The sequence below is a fragment of the Delphinapterus leucas genome, chromosome 14, assembly GCF_059928025.1.
Source record: "Delphinapterus leucas isolate spDelLeu-1000000601 "Yukka" chromosome 14, BTC_Dleu_Yukka2, whole genome shotgun sequence".
Classification (NCBI taxonomy): domain Eukaryota; kingdom Metazoa; phylum Chordata; class Mammalia; order Artiodactyla; family Monodontidae; genus Delphinapterus; species Delphinapterus leucas.
The window spans coordinates 26,377,058-26,389,559 of NC_143142.1; the positions used below are offsets into that span (position 1 = coordinate 26,377,058).

The window sequence follows — 12,502 nt, forward strand, 5'->3', positions numbered from 1 at the left end:
TTTTTATTGATTGCTTTTTCTCTTCATATGGTAATATTGTCTGACTTTTCTAGGTTTTATTTTTTAATTTTCTGGTGTATATGGTAAGTTTAGATTGGATACCAGACATGAATTTTACATTATTGGGTGTTAGATTTTTTTGGCTGTTCTTTCAACTGTTTCTAGGCTTTTGGGAGGTTGCTATTAGTATACCTGGGAACAATTTGATCCTTTTGAGGCTTGCTTTTCAGCTTTCTTAAGTGGGTTCAGACCAGCCTTTAGGGTTGGCCTCACTTGGCCCCATTACTGAGGACTCCACCCAGTGCTCTGTGAGTTAGGATGTCTTTCTGCCATGGCAGGTGTGAGCTCAGGGGTCCTTCCCCACCTGTGCTGAGCAGCCCACAGTGGGGACTCGGGGGCCCCCTGCTGATCTCCCTGAGCTCTCTCCATGCAGCTGTCTCTCCTCCAAATAGAAAGCCAGCACCAGGCTTTCTAGCTGCCTTGACCTCTCTCAACACAGGATTCTCTCTGCTCACCTCAGGGAGATCCCTGGGTTTCTCCTCTCTCAGCTGCAGCCTGGACAGTCCCCAGCAGCCTTCTGGGGCATCTGTAGGGCTTGCCTTGTTTCCGTGCTCTAAGGAATCACTTGCTGTCTTCTGCTGCCTATTGTCTAATGACTGAAAAGTGTTACATCATGTTTTTTTTCTAAGCCATTGCTAATATCAGGTTGGTAAATACAGCCTTAGGTGGAAATAAAATGGCTTGACTGCTTATTTGTATAAATTTTTAAAAATTTATTTATTTTATTTTTGGCTGCATTGGGTCTTTGTTGCTGCATGCAGGCTTTTCTCTAGTTGCGGCGAGCGGGGGCTGCTCTTCGTTGCGGTGTGTGGGCTTCTCATTGCGGTGGCCTCTCTTGTTGCGGAGCACGGGCTCTAGGCGCACGGGCTTCAGTAGTTGTGGCACATGGGCTCAGTAGTTCTGGCTCACGGGCTCTAGAGCACAGGCTCAGTAGTTGTGGCGCACGGGCTTAGTTGCTCCGCGGCATGTGGGATCTTCCCAGACCAGGGCTTGAACCCGTGTCCCCTGCATTGGCAGGTGGATTCTTAACCACTGCGCCACCAGGGAAGGCCTTGTAAAAATTTTTAACGTTTTTTATTGATTGCTGGGAAGATGTTTTATTTACTTGTTTATTTATTTATTTATTTGGTTGTGCTGGGTCTTAGTTGCGGCAGGCAGGCTCCTTAGTGGCGGCTCGCAGGCTCCTTAGTTGTGGCAGGCGGGCTCCTTAGGTGTGGTATGCGAACTCTTAGTTGTGGCATGCATGTAGGTTCTAGTTCCCTGGCCAGGGATCAAACCCGGGCCCCCTGCATTGGGAGTGTGGAGTCTTAACTGCTGTGCCACCAGGGAAGTCTCGCTGGGAAGATGTTTTTAATGGCTGTATTCCTATTCACAGTTCAAGTGTGTCTCCATCCATGCTCAGACATAAAATGACCATTGGAAGCTCATGGGACAATAATGTCTGATAAGACGTTAAGAAACCAAAAGATTTTAGAGATATTAATTTAAGACGTTGGGTCTCATTTGCGTGCCACATAGTGACAACTGCCTTGAAGCTGAGGGGGCCTCACGTGTATATTCTCGTTCCCAGCGCGAGTGCATCTCTATCCACGTGGGGCAGGCGGGGGTCCAGATTGGCAATGCCTGCTGGGAGCTCTACTGCCTTGAACATGGAATTCAGCCCGACGGCCAGATGCCAAGCGACAAAACCATCGGCGGTGGGGATGACTCGTTCAACACGTTCTTCAGTGAGACCGGGGCTGGCAAGCATGTGCCCAGAGCCGTGTTCGTGGACCTGGAGCCCACCGTGGTCGGTAGGTACCCTTAGACTTAGAAGGGGAAGCACAGAACCTTTGCTGGGTTCCTCCAGATCAGAAGCCCGAGGTAGTTTCCAAGGGGAGCTGCCAGGAGAGAGCACCTTTCAGTGGCGGCCACCCAGGAGAGAACAGAATGTCACCTTAGAGCCCGTGAGACCCAGGCCACAGAGGGCGCCCGGCAAAAGTCACGCTGATGTCTAGTATGTCAGGGCCATTTCAGCAACACCCCGGGTGTAGCTGTGGGTGTGAACAAAACACGCACACGCAGAACCGCCTGTGCGGTGTGAGCATTCCCTCGCCTTTGGGAACTGGCCACACTGGCATTTGTTCCTCGGGTTGACTGGACCTTCCCGGAGCCATAAACAGCAGATGAGGCATGTGTATCACACGGAGACCTTTTCTGTGAGACGCTGACGCTGCTGGCCTGCGAGGCACAGCACGTGCCTGTAGAATTGAAGGTTTCCCCGGACCTGGCCATCCCAGTGAGTCAGCGACCGTCCTTAGAGTCTCGGGCACGCTGTCCTCTCTGCAGATGAAGTGCGCACGGGGACCTACAGGCAGCTCTTCCACCCGGAGCAGCTGATCACCGGGAAGGAGGACGCGGCCAATAACTACGCCAGAGGCCATTACACCATCGGCAAGGAGATCGTCGATCTGGTCCTGGACCGGATCCGCAAACTGGTGAGAAGGGCCCTGGGAGGGCCTCCTGGACAGGAGGGGAGGCCCGGGATCTCCCCGGGACATCACTTTGGCAAAACCCAGCAGAACCATGAGTGCAGGGTCTTCCTTTCCGGTGTGGCCGCAGTGTGTCCACGTCTGTAACTGCTAAGTGTGATGCGTGTTCCCTGTGGATGGGTTGAACCCGTATAGTGAACCTGCAGAGGAAGAGTGTGCCGTGACCGGGGCCTGTGGGGGCCCGTGGGGGTGGTGGCACGGCTCATGCGGGCGTGGCCTCACGGCCTCTGCTGTCCCGCAGGCGGACCTGTGCACGGGCCTGCAGGGCTTCCTCATCTTCCACAGCTTCGGGGGCGGCACCGGCTCGGGCTTTGCGTCTCTGCTCATGGAGCGGCTCTCGGTGGACTACGGCAAGAAGTCCAAGCTGGAGTTCGCCATCTACCCGGCCCCCCAGGTGTCTACAGCTGTGGTGGAGCCCTACAACTCCATCCTGACCACGCACACGACCCTGGAGCACTCGGACTGTGCCTTCATGGTGGACAACGAGGCCATCTATGACATCTGCCGGCGCAACCTGGACATCGAGCGGCCCACGTACACCAACCTTAACCGTCTGATCGGGCAGATCGTGTCCTCCATCACGGCCTCCCTGCGCTTTGACGGCGCCCTCAACGTGGACCTGACGGAGTTCCAGACCAACCTGGTGCCCTACCCCCGCATCCACTTCCCCCTGGCCACGTACGCCCCAGTCATCTCGGCCGAGAAGGCCTACCATGAGCAGCTGTCCGTGGCCGAGATCACCAACGCCTGCTTCGAGCCGGCCAACCAGATGGTCAAGTGTGACCCTCGCCACGGCAAGTACATGGCCTGCTGCATGCTGTACAGGGGGGACGTGGTCCCCAAAGACGTCAATGCGGCCATCGCCACCATCAAGACCAAGCGCACCATCCAGTTTGTGGACTGGTGCCCGACTGGGTTCAAGGTAGGCTGGGCGGTAGCGCGTGTTTACCTTCCGCCTGTGGCAGATCCTGGGACGGGGTGCTGCCCCTTTGTGGAGGGTACCCTGATACAGGGAAGCCAGGCTGGGTCATGGATTAGTAAGTTGGGGGACAGTTCTCATTCCTTCACTGGTGTCTCTAGAACTTCCTGAGTCATCACGTGATACAGCTCTGTGAGTGTATTTTTACGGAAATTATCTGGAGGAGTTCTTGGGTGGAAAACATAGATTGATTTAGAAATAAGATGTTTTTTCTTATAGTAATTTTTCTTAGAATATAAATGTAGGAATTTTCTGGGCGTTTTGGTAATTTATGGGGATATTTGAACTTGGGGCACTACTGTAAACTGACTGTTGTCTCTGAATTCCGCTTGATTCCATCGGCATGTAAAAATTACATCCAATTTAAGTGTCGTATGGAACGTTTGATTTACAGCACTGTCATGAATCCTTCTGTGGAGAAGTGGAGATTGGGGAGCCTATACAGTGTGTCTTGGGTTGTCCTTAGACCCAGCTTGCTCCGACCTTCCACTGGACACAGGACAGAAACCTTGCTCCTTACTTGATTCCCAGCCTTCCCTCTGGGAATGGAATTGTGCTTCCCTGAGCCCTGCTCTTAGGGCCTCCGCTGGCTCAGACATTCGCTGCTGCGGTGGGTTCTTACCTAGGAGTCTGGGTTTCTTCCTCTGGTCCAGGGCTCAGCACAGCTGGCCGACCCATCACCTGGTTTTGTTAATGGTTTCATGTGAGCACAGCCGTCCCCACTCATTGGCTCATTGCTGTGGCAGCTCTTGTGCTGCAAAGACAGGGTTGAGTATCCGTGACAGAGCCCCTGTGGCTCAGCAGCCTAGAACGTGTGCTGTAGCCCCCTTGACAGACCCTGTATCTCCTGCCAAAACCTCTGGTCATGTGATCCCTGGTCTGAAGCTTGGACTGCCTCTCCCTTGGTCCCAGTGCTGGGATCTCGTTCCCTCCCTCTTACTAAGCGTTCATGTGGGCCACGTCCATGGCAGTGGTCACACAGCGTCAGGGACCTCTGACAGTGTGCTTGTTACTCTGCTGTGTACACTGTTTGTTGGGAAAGCAGGGGGTGTGACCTGCCCTCGTGATTCTGCCACAGTTGTGTTCTCTGAATTTGCCTGGGTGGAAAAGGCTCAGCTACAGACATTAATCCCTATCTTGTTGAACCCTCTGGAGAAAATAACATATGAAGAATCCCAAGCAGTGTCCCTTCTTAGAGGGAAGATAGTCCTATCACCTGGGTACCTATCACGTCACAGTTGCTGGGACACAGCCCCTCCAGCAGCTTGGGTGTGAGCCAGGGTGGCAGGCTCTGGGGCTCCTCTTTCCATTTTCCTTGTCTGGAAACCAGAACCCTGCTTTCCTGGCACCTTGCCTGGCACACAGCTGGGCCCAGAGTACAGGGTGGCCCCAGCCTCCCCGGGTCGCCTGTGGGCACCTCCATGCCTTCTGTTTCCACAAACGCAGCCACCATTCCTGGATTGACGGAAGCTTCATGCAGTGCCTTCTCCCCTTCTTTGGCAGGTGGGCATCAACTACCAGCCCCCCACGGTGGTCCCAGGGGGAGACCTGGCCAAGGTGCAGCGGGCCGTGTGCATGCTGAGCAACACCACGGCCATCGCCGAGGCCTGGGCCCGCCTGGACCACAAGTTCGACCTCATGTATGCCAAGCGTGCCTTTGTGCACTGGTATGTGGGGGAGGGCATGGAGGAGGGCGAGTTCTCGGAGGCCCGGGAGGACCTGGCAGCGCTGGAGAAAGATTACGAAGAGGTGGGCGTGGACTCGGTGGAAGCGGAGGCCGAGGAAGGGGAAGAGTACTAAACGGGAGGGAGCGGCTAGTGGCCCCCTGTACCCCGCCAACTGTCATGTTACAGATGTTTATCTACAGTTTCTGAATTAAACCTCTGTCTCTTGTGCTCGCCTGGAACACGCTCATCTGTCCACAGGAGCAGGGAGGACCCCTCTGCTGGGCCATGTGGACGGCTGTCCAGCTGCTTGGGCTGCGCTGCTGGGGTGGGTGGACCTACATCTGTAAGGAGCCTCTGCTTGTGTGACGTGACCCAAGGGCAAAAAGTCAGTGTTTCCAATCCAAGGTTTTAAAACAAATAGTTCTAGGAAAACTGAGTTAGGTTTTTCAATTGAATTTGCCATTTTTCAGGCTTCTTTATTGATGGGACAAGTGGACTAAGGTGTAAAAGCTTAGAATTGGAGTTTGAAAACCTGAGGTCCATGTAAACCTGTAAAACTGGGGCAAATGTGGAAGGTCAAGACATTTTGGGGGTAAGGGTTTTACTGGATTCTCTGTGGCATGCGTGACCCACAGAGGGTTAAAAGCTCTAGGTCACAGCCCTTCTGTGCTCAAACCCCTGCTGCACCTGAGCGCCCTGGGAGGGCCTCAGTGAAAAGGCAGAAGACCTGGTAATATGCACATTTTCTCACAGGCTCAAAAATGAGGTCTGGGAGGTGGGGTCACTGGTTGAAGTCACTTGGTTGGTTCAGCTGAAGCATGACGAGGACCAGCACACAGAACTAATTCTAAATCTCTGTGCCTTAATATATTCAAAAGGTAACAGAAGACATCTTGAACAGACCCTCAGGTTTTCAAAGAGGTTTATTACCAACAGGAGGAGCAGCCTGTCTGAGAGGCTGGCGGCCTGCGGTGGGCCCGTGCAAATCCTCTTGCTCAGATGTTGCTCCGTGTGGGGCTCTTCCCCGGCCCGCCCACCTTGGGCAGCCTGGTGGCGCTGGGCTGGCGGGGCATCCTCTGGCTGGATCCTTCCCGGACACTGCGTTCTGGCAGCGTCGGGCCTCCGCCAAGGGCACCGCTGCCTTTGTTTCTCCCTGAGCAGACACAGAACACAGGTGTTAGCAACCGGGCAGAGGCCACCTCGCAACACCTATTGTCTGTGTCCCGAGAGCAGTGCCAGGGGCAGCTCGGCGTGTCGACCCCCAGCAACTGCCCTCCCCGCCAGACATGGTGACGCAGGAAGCGTGTTAGTCAGGCTTCTGGATTTGGATCTTGGAAGCTCTTCCTCATACATTTTCCTCCCTCTCCCCTCAGTGTTCTACAAATATTCAGGTTCACTGGGTCCTATGACTGGGCTCCTGCTGAGGACGCGCCCTGTCCATGGGGCGGTCACGCTCAGGTGCAGAGCACAGCTCTGGCCGCTCCCCCACTGGTAACCTGCCAGATTTAGCCTGTCTTCTGCCGACAGCCAGGAAGGTCTGCAGTCATGCCTGGGCCAGTGCCTGTGGCATCAGCAACAGAGAGGACCCCGGGGGACAAGCGTGCCTGGGCCACAGTCCCTCCCCGCTGGGCCTGCTTCAACCTGGGCTCTCCTTCGGCCCGCAGCTCTGACCCCCAGCCTCCATCCCGGTTTAGTCCAACAGCCTGCAGTGGGGAACCGGGGGCTCTTGGACAGAAGACATGACAGTTTCCTAGGGGCTTGTTGTTTCTGCTCACCGGCTGTCACTTGGGCAAGGGGAGGGACCTGCATTTGAGACTCAAGTCCGTGCTCTAATCCTCACACCTAGCTTCTCCCCAGGACTCCTGCAGGGATAGGATGGCCCTTCTCAAGACACTTTCTGGGAAAGTTCTTCCTCAGAGAGCAGGAGGTCTGTGCTGCCTGGCACGGGGGGTGGGTTGCAGTGGCATCAGCTTGGAACCCTGAAAGCTTGGGTTTTCCTGGCGTTGCTTCTCCCCAAGAGCCCATGTGTACTCTATTTGACAGAAGTGTAGTAGTAATGGGTTCCCCAGTGCCGGGTGGAGTAGACAGGAGCATGTGGTAGGGTGAAGCTGGGCCAACTCTGTCCCAGTGACTCCCGGAGACAGAAGCAAAGAGAAGCATCACCCCTCATCTCTGGTACAAATGCTAATCTTCTGGTCCCCACTGATTGACCCTGTGAGTACATGGGCCCCACCACTCTGCAGGGTCTCCCAATGTGCCAGTGCCCTGCTCAGGCCATGCTTCCCCCTCCCCACCAAGGCTGAGCCAGGCCAAATCAGGTCCGTGGAGCCCGTGGCTTCGCCCCCGGTGCCGGGTTCTCCCAAAGCACAGCTCAGGCGCAGCTCCACCGCAAGCAGCAGGGTGGGTCCCAGCTGCAGGCCTCACTTTGAAGCCAGCTTTGCTTTGGCTTGCACATGTGTGAGTTTCCTCTCCCCCTCAGTGTAATAACCAGGGCCCCTCTGGACACTCAAGGATGAGAGGAAACTAGAAAAGAGCAAGTAATGTTCATCTTTAAATCTGACGAGGCCTGGAAGTAAGAAACCAACGTAACTTTGAGTCATAGAAGGTGTCAAAGAAAACTATTTTAAGGATGAAAATAGCCCATTTATCCAGCTCAGTGTGATTCTTAGAACCCTAAAGGAATCACATGCTTTGGGCATTCGTGGGGAGACCCACTCAGGCCTCATTTTACACGCGGCTGTGGAGGTCAAGAAGGTTTGCAGAGCCCAGTGGACCCAGCAAGGGGCATCTGGGAGCTCGTCAGGCCTGCTCCAGCTCCCTCCTGACAGGGTTATTAGGGTCCGATGGAATGCAGTGAGGACTGGGGCTGAGCCAAGGGTGACCACAAGCTGCGGTGGGGGTGGTGGGGACATGCTCCCAGGCCTGGTTCCTGTGGGGCCCTCTTAAGGGTCAAAGACAGATAAGGGTGTCTGTTAAAAACAGTCCGGTTTACCCTCCTACCCCTGAAACCAGCTGTGGCCACTCAGTGTTGGATGCCCCCTAATGAAGCAAATGCCCCAAATTCACCAGCCCATTGCCACCCGTGACTCAGGGGGGGGCCCTGAAGCTGGGGAACCACCCAGACCAGGTAGGACCCACTCTGCCATTGACCTTTGGAGTGGCCCCCCGGGATCCCTGATCACCCACCCTGAGAGTTCTGCCACAGAGCTGGGCAGGAATGAGAATTATAGAAAGCCCCAGAGCGCTTTCTCCTGGGTGGTGGGCGCACCCCCTTATGGAGTCACACAGACCAGATGGCTGCTGAGGCCAAATGTCAGTGACCGGCTGTGAGCCAACACTGAAGGCATGTTGTGTGCGGAGGGGTGGGGGGACGGGTGGGTGAGAAATGAGAGGGAAAGAATACACCACAGCCCTGCTATCTGCAAGGCCAGCTGGCGGGGTCTGGTGGCCAGGATGAGCGGGCGGCCAGGGGTGTGCAGAGCACACAGCAGGGGCTTGATCGGTGCTTCCAGAACAGATACAGACAGAACAATGCACAACACGGACTGCACGTGTGCGCTTTAACCCTTAACTCAGCCCACACTTCTGGGGAGGTGATCCCCACATGGACATGCCTGTGACTCCTCCAGGCACACGGCCCGATGCCGTGTTGGGGAGAAGCTCAGTGTGAGTGCTCTGCAGCTGTGCTGCCCCCAGAGATGGGCTGCGAGCCACCTGCGTGGTCTTTAGCTTTTTTAAGAGCCATGTTAAAAAGTAAAAGAAACAGGAAATTGACTTAAATGTTTCAATTAACCCAAACATCCAGTATGTCATTTTAGCGGGTAATCAGTATAAAAGTTATCCATGAGGTGTCCATTCCTTCTGGTGCCAACGCTCGGGTACCTGTCCTCATGGCTCCACACACCAGACTCCACCTTATGCTTTCTGGGGGGGACATCTTTTTAGAATGTGTGGTTTCCCTAAACTTCAACAGCACCCAACTGAACCTAACTCCACGTCCTTACGAAGACAAGCCTAACCCCCCTGAGCTCTCAGGACAGAAATGGTGAGCCTGACAGGTCCCACAGGGCACCTGGATGGCCAGGAACCCAGAGAGCGAAGCCCTTGAGTGGGGCTCCAGCCCTTGGTCTGGGTCAATCTCACTCCGATTCTGAGGGAAACCTAAGGCCAGCTGGCTCCAACGTTCCCAAACCCCCACCACCAGCCTAGACCACCAAGGTCCCCCATTGCTTACTCTGTGACAATGCTCCTTATTTTCTCTACCCAGATCCTGCCATTAACCAGGTGACCAGAGATCTGTGTGGAGAGATGCTTTGACATGCAGCCTCAGAGATCTATCTCATTGGTGGCCTCTGCCTCTCGGCCTCAGTGTACTCCTGGCACGGCCCCTTATCTGCCCTCTACCTCCACTGGGCATCTCCCCAGGGCCTCAGTGCCCTTGTACCCTGGCTGGTGGCCACCCAGCCCAGCAGGACCTATGGCCTGAGCACTCAAGGGGAAACGACCATGTGGGGCCCAGTGCCCCATGCCTCTCCATTCCCTGGCCCGGGGCTTCCTCCCCACCTCCCATCCCTCTATGCAGTGCTCCCAGCCCCGCACCCCAACACACCCTTGACTGCACCCTCTCCCTCCCTCCCCCCACACCCTAGCTCAGCCCCCTCCCAGGGGATGCAGCAGCGCACAGGACTCTGCAGCTGGTGCAAGGGCCCTGCCCCCAGCTTGTTTAACTCCTGCTACTCCAGCAAGGCCGGTGCTGTCCTTCGAGACTGGACGCCCGTCACTGTCGGTATGTCTAGCCACTGGACAGACAGCGTGTCCACCCTGCAGCCCCACTGTGCCCTCAGCACTGAGAGCAGGCCTGGCACTGAGCAAGGGAGGGAGTGGCAAAACCCCTGAGTGAGGGGATCTCTCTCCTTTAGTCCCCACGCTCCTCAGGCCCCCTGTCCAAGCTCCAGGCACTCCTGGAACAGCAAGGTGGGTGATGCAGTGAGGGGCACGTGGGAGGGTGCAGCTAGAGCTCCCATGGGATTTCACACTCTAACACACCAGCCTCATCGTGCCTGGCAGTGCCTGGAAGGCACCCCCAGCTCAGAAACCAGGCAGTTGAGGGGACCCATGGTCTGATCCTCCAGGCAACCAGTCCAGGTGGGTGATGACATCTAAGAGGCCCAGGTGCCTGTCACACCTCAGGCTTTGCTCTCCACAGCACACCATGCTGTCCCTTCCCCGCCCCTTGGGTGTCCTCCTCTGGGCTGGGGGCAGCTCTACAGAGTCTCACCAGCAGAGTTAGCCTTTGGGGACGGGGTGTGGGCCTGTCCTGTGAGCACTGCACTTGTCTCTAGTGAGCGGAGCTGTGAAATCACGCCCTCAGTCCCTAAGCTGCGGGGCAGGGATGGCTCACTGGGTCCTGCCCTTGCAGCTCAAAGCTGCTCTGGCTTTCTGGGGGCCACAGCAGTTTCCACGGAAACAGGAGAGAGTACCAACCCCCAGAGATAAACCAATAAACGCAACCTGCAAAAGGAGAGAACAGGCAGCAAGAGAACCGGAGGGAACCGGGGGGCCCCGGAGAAAGAGGCGAGTGCGAGGCAGCTGGGCCGTGGAGCAGAACTGGAGAGGCCGCAGGCTGCAGGGCCGAGGAAAAGGAGGGCCTTGCGGGGGGGGTACAGTTCTCGGCAGAGAGAAAGGAGGCTGCTGGAGGTCAGAGAGAGACACAAAGAGAGCAGACAGCGTGCATCAGTGAGGAGGCCTGCACTCCAGTGCCCAGGGCCTCTCAGGACGGGGTCACGGGCGCCCAGGGCCGAGGCACACCCACCCACAGGGCCCAGCTGCCCTCTGCCCCAACGTCAGCCCCTTCTCAGGATGTTTCTGGCTAAGGAGCCAGCCTGGAGGTTCTGCTGCATTTCAGAGGGTTTTTGGGATGGGGAGCAGAAGTTAACACCCGAAGCGGATTAGAGCTCCATCATGACACCCTGGTCACCAGCACCTGCTCATCCCCCAGCCGTGACCCTCCAGACTGAGGAGGCCCCTCGGGCCTCTGTACCCTGCCAGCCATGGCTTCCAGGCTGCGCCCACTCACAGCCCAAGGACGGAAGCTTCGCTGTCCAGATTCCTGGGTAGGACCTGAGCCGGGTGGGGTGCCAACAAGGGCACGCAGGAAAGCCTCTGCCCGCCCTGCTCCCTGAGGACTTCCGCAGAGGCTATACAGGCCATGAGGACAGGAACCAAAGCTGCCTTGTTCCCACGTTTGAGGGATAAAAACGTTCAGAGCAAAGGTGGGGAGGAACTGGGGTCGCAAAAGTCCCAGACGAGGTCTAGCCTGCCTGGGTCTCCCACCCTGTGTCCTCCCGATCTGGAAGTGCACCCTCAAAAGGTGGCAGCAAAGTAGAAGCTAGGGACGAGAGCCCAAGGGGCCAGACCTTGGATGGGCCCAGCCTGTCCTGGGACAAGAGGAACAGAAAGGCCTGCACTCACGGCCAAGCCCGCGCGGTGCCAGGCGCTGCTCCCCTTCCGCCCCCGTCCCCCTCCCCGCCGCCCAGGCCCGGCTCTGACCTCGGGTCTCAGGCACGCTGGGCGTGGGCAGGGGCGCCGCCGCGGGGTCCTGGGGCTCGCTCGCCAGCCTCTGCCCGGCGCACATGGACTTGAGCATCTGGAAGACTGCGAGGGGCGCCACGTTTAGCTTCAGCAAGTCCACCAGGATCCTGGCGAGAACACACGCTCCGGCAGTGAGCCCTACTCGCCCGGTCCGGCCGTCCCCGGGGACCCCGACTCCCCCGGGACCCCGCCTCCGCCGGGCGCTCACTTGAACACGTCGGGGTCCATGGCGCCGCCCGCCGCCTGCGCCAGCTCGAACAGCTCCATCTCCTCGGCGCTCAGTACCTTCTTCCGCCGCAGCGCCAGCTTCTGCAGGGCCGCCTCCAGCCCCGGTGGCGGCCCCGGCCCGGGCCCCGCGCCCGGCGCCGCCATCTGCGGACCGCAGAGGGTGTGCGCCGCTGGGTCCGGTCCCCGCTCCGCCCGGCCCCGCCCGGTCCGGCCCGCCGCGCCCCCTACCGGCCCGCTGCGCGCCCCTCTCCCCGCAGCGCCCACGCCATCCGGCGCTCAGACCCGGGCCCGGGCGGCTGCAGGCGTGCGTAAGACCGGGCCCTTGGAGACGGAGCTTCCCCGCGCGCTAGCCGAGGTGGCGGCACCCAGTACAGCGCGGGCATTCTGTGGGCGCTCAATAAATGCCCATCGGGCCCAGAGCGTAACTGTTCCGTGCCGACTCCCCG

General features: G+C 57.4%; 2 protein-coding genes across 3 annotated transcripts; one reads left to right on the top strand and one right to left on the bottom strand.

The window, feature by feature from the left end:
- Nucleotides 1-1,573: 1,573 nt before the first annotated feature.
- Nucleotides 1,574-6,195, top strand: LOC111162959 (tubulin alpha-3 chain). Its single transcript, XM_022551290.3, has 4 exons — nt 1,574-1,853; nt 2,389-2,537; nt 2,833-3,513; nt 5,074-6,195. Exons 1-4 carry the CDS (start codon nt 1,733-1,735, stop codon nt 5,368-5,370), a joined length of 1,248 nt encoding a protein of 415 aa, XP_022406998.2. The 5' UTR covers nt 1,574-1,732; the 3' UTR covers nt 5,371-6,195.
- LOC111162960 (mitotic-spindle organizing protein 2B) lies at nt 6,143-12,266 on the bottom strand. Of its 2 annotated transcripts, XM_022551292.3 has the most exons (4): nt 12,037-12,266; nt 11,787-11,935; nt 10,749-10,928; nt 6,143-6,390 (listed from the first exon to the last, which is right to left on the bottom strand). In XM_022551292.3, the coding sequence occupies exons 1-4, from the start codon at nt 12,198-12,200 to the stop codon at nt 6,233-6,235; spliced, it is 651 nt and encodes a 216-aa protein (XP_022407000.1). In that variant the 5' UTR covers nt 12,201-12,266; the 3' UTR covers nt 6,143-6,232. The 2 variants fall into 2 exon arrangements, with proteins under 2 accessions (XP_022407000.1, XP_030620168.1); XM_030764308.2 differs by lacking the exon at nt 10,749-10,928 and having other exon boundaries at nt 12,037-12,260.
- Between the last annotated feature and the right edge of the window lie 236 nt (nt 12,267-12,502).

Bases quoted from the DNA above. Each gene is read 5' to 3' on its own strand.
- LOC111162960 (XM_022551292.3), bottom strand. From the start codon at position 12,200: ATGGCGGCGCCGGGCGCGGGGCCCGGGCCGGGGCCGCCACCGGGGCTG. The intron at 11,936-12,036 runs GTGAGCGCCCGG...TGTTCTCGCCAG, and splicing joins ATGGACCCCGACGTGTTCAA to GATCCTGGTGGACTTGCTGA. The intron at 10,929-11,786 runs GTCAGAGCCGGG...TCTGACCTCCAG, and splicing joins CAGCGTGCCTGAGACCCGAG to CAGCCTCCTTTCTCTCTGCC.
- LOC111162959 (XM_022551290.3), top strand. From the start codon at position 1,733: ATGCCAAGCGACAAAACCATCGGCGGTGGGGATGACTCGTTCAACACG. The intron at 2,538-2,832 runs GTGAGAAGGGCC...GCTGTCCCGCAG, and splicing joins TGGACCGGATCCGCAAACTG to GCGGACCTGTGCACGGGCCT. The intron at 3,514-5,073 runs GTAGGCTGGGCG...CTTCTTTGGCAG, and splicing joins GGTGCCCGACTGGGTTCAAG to GTGGGCATCAACTACCAGCC.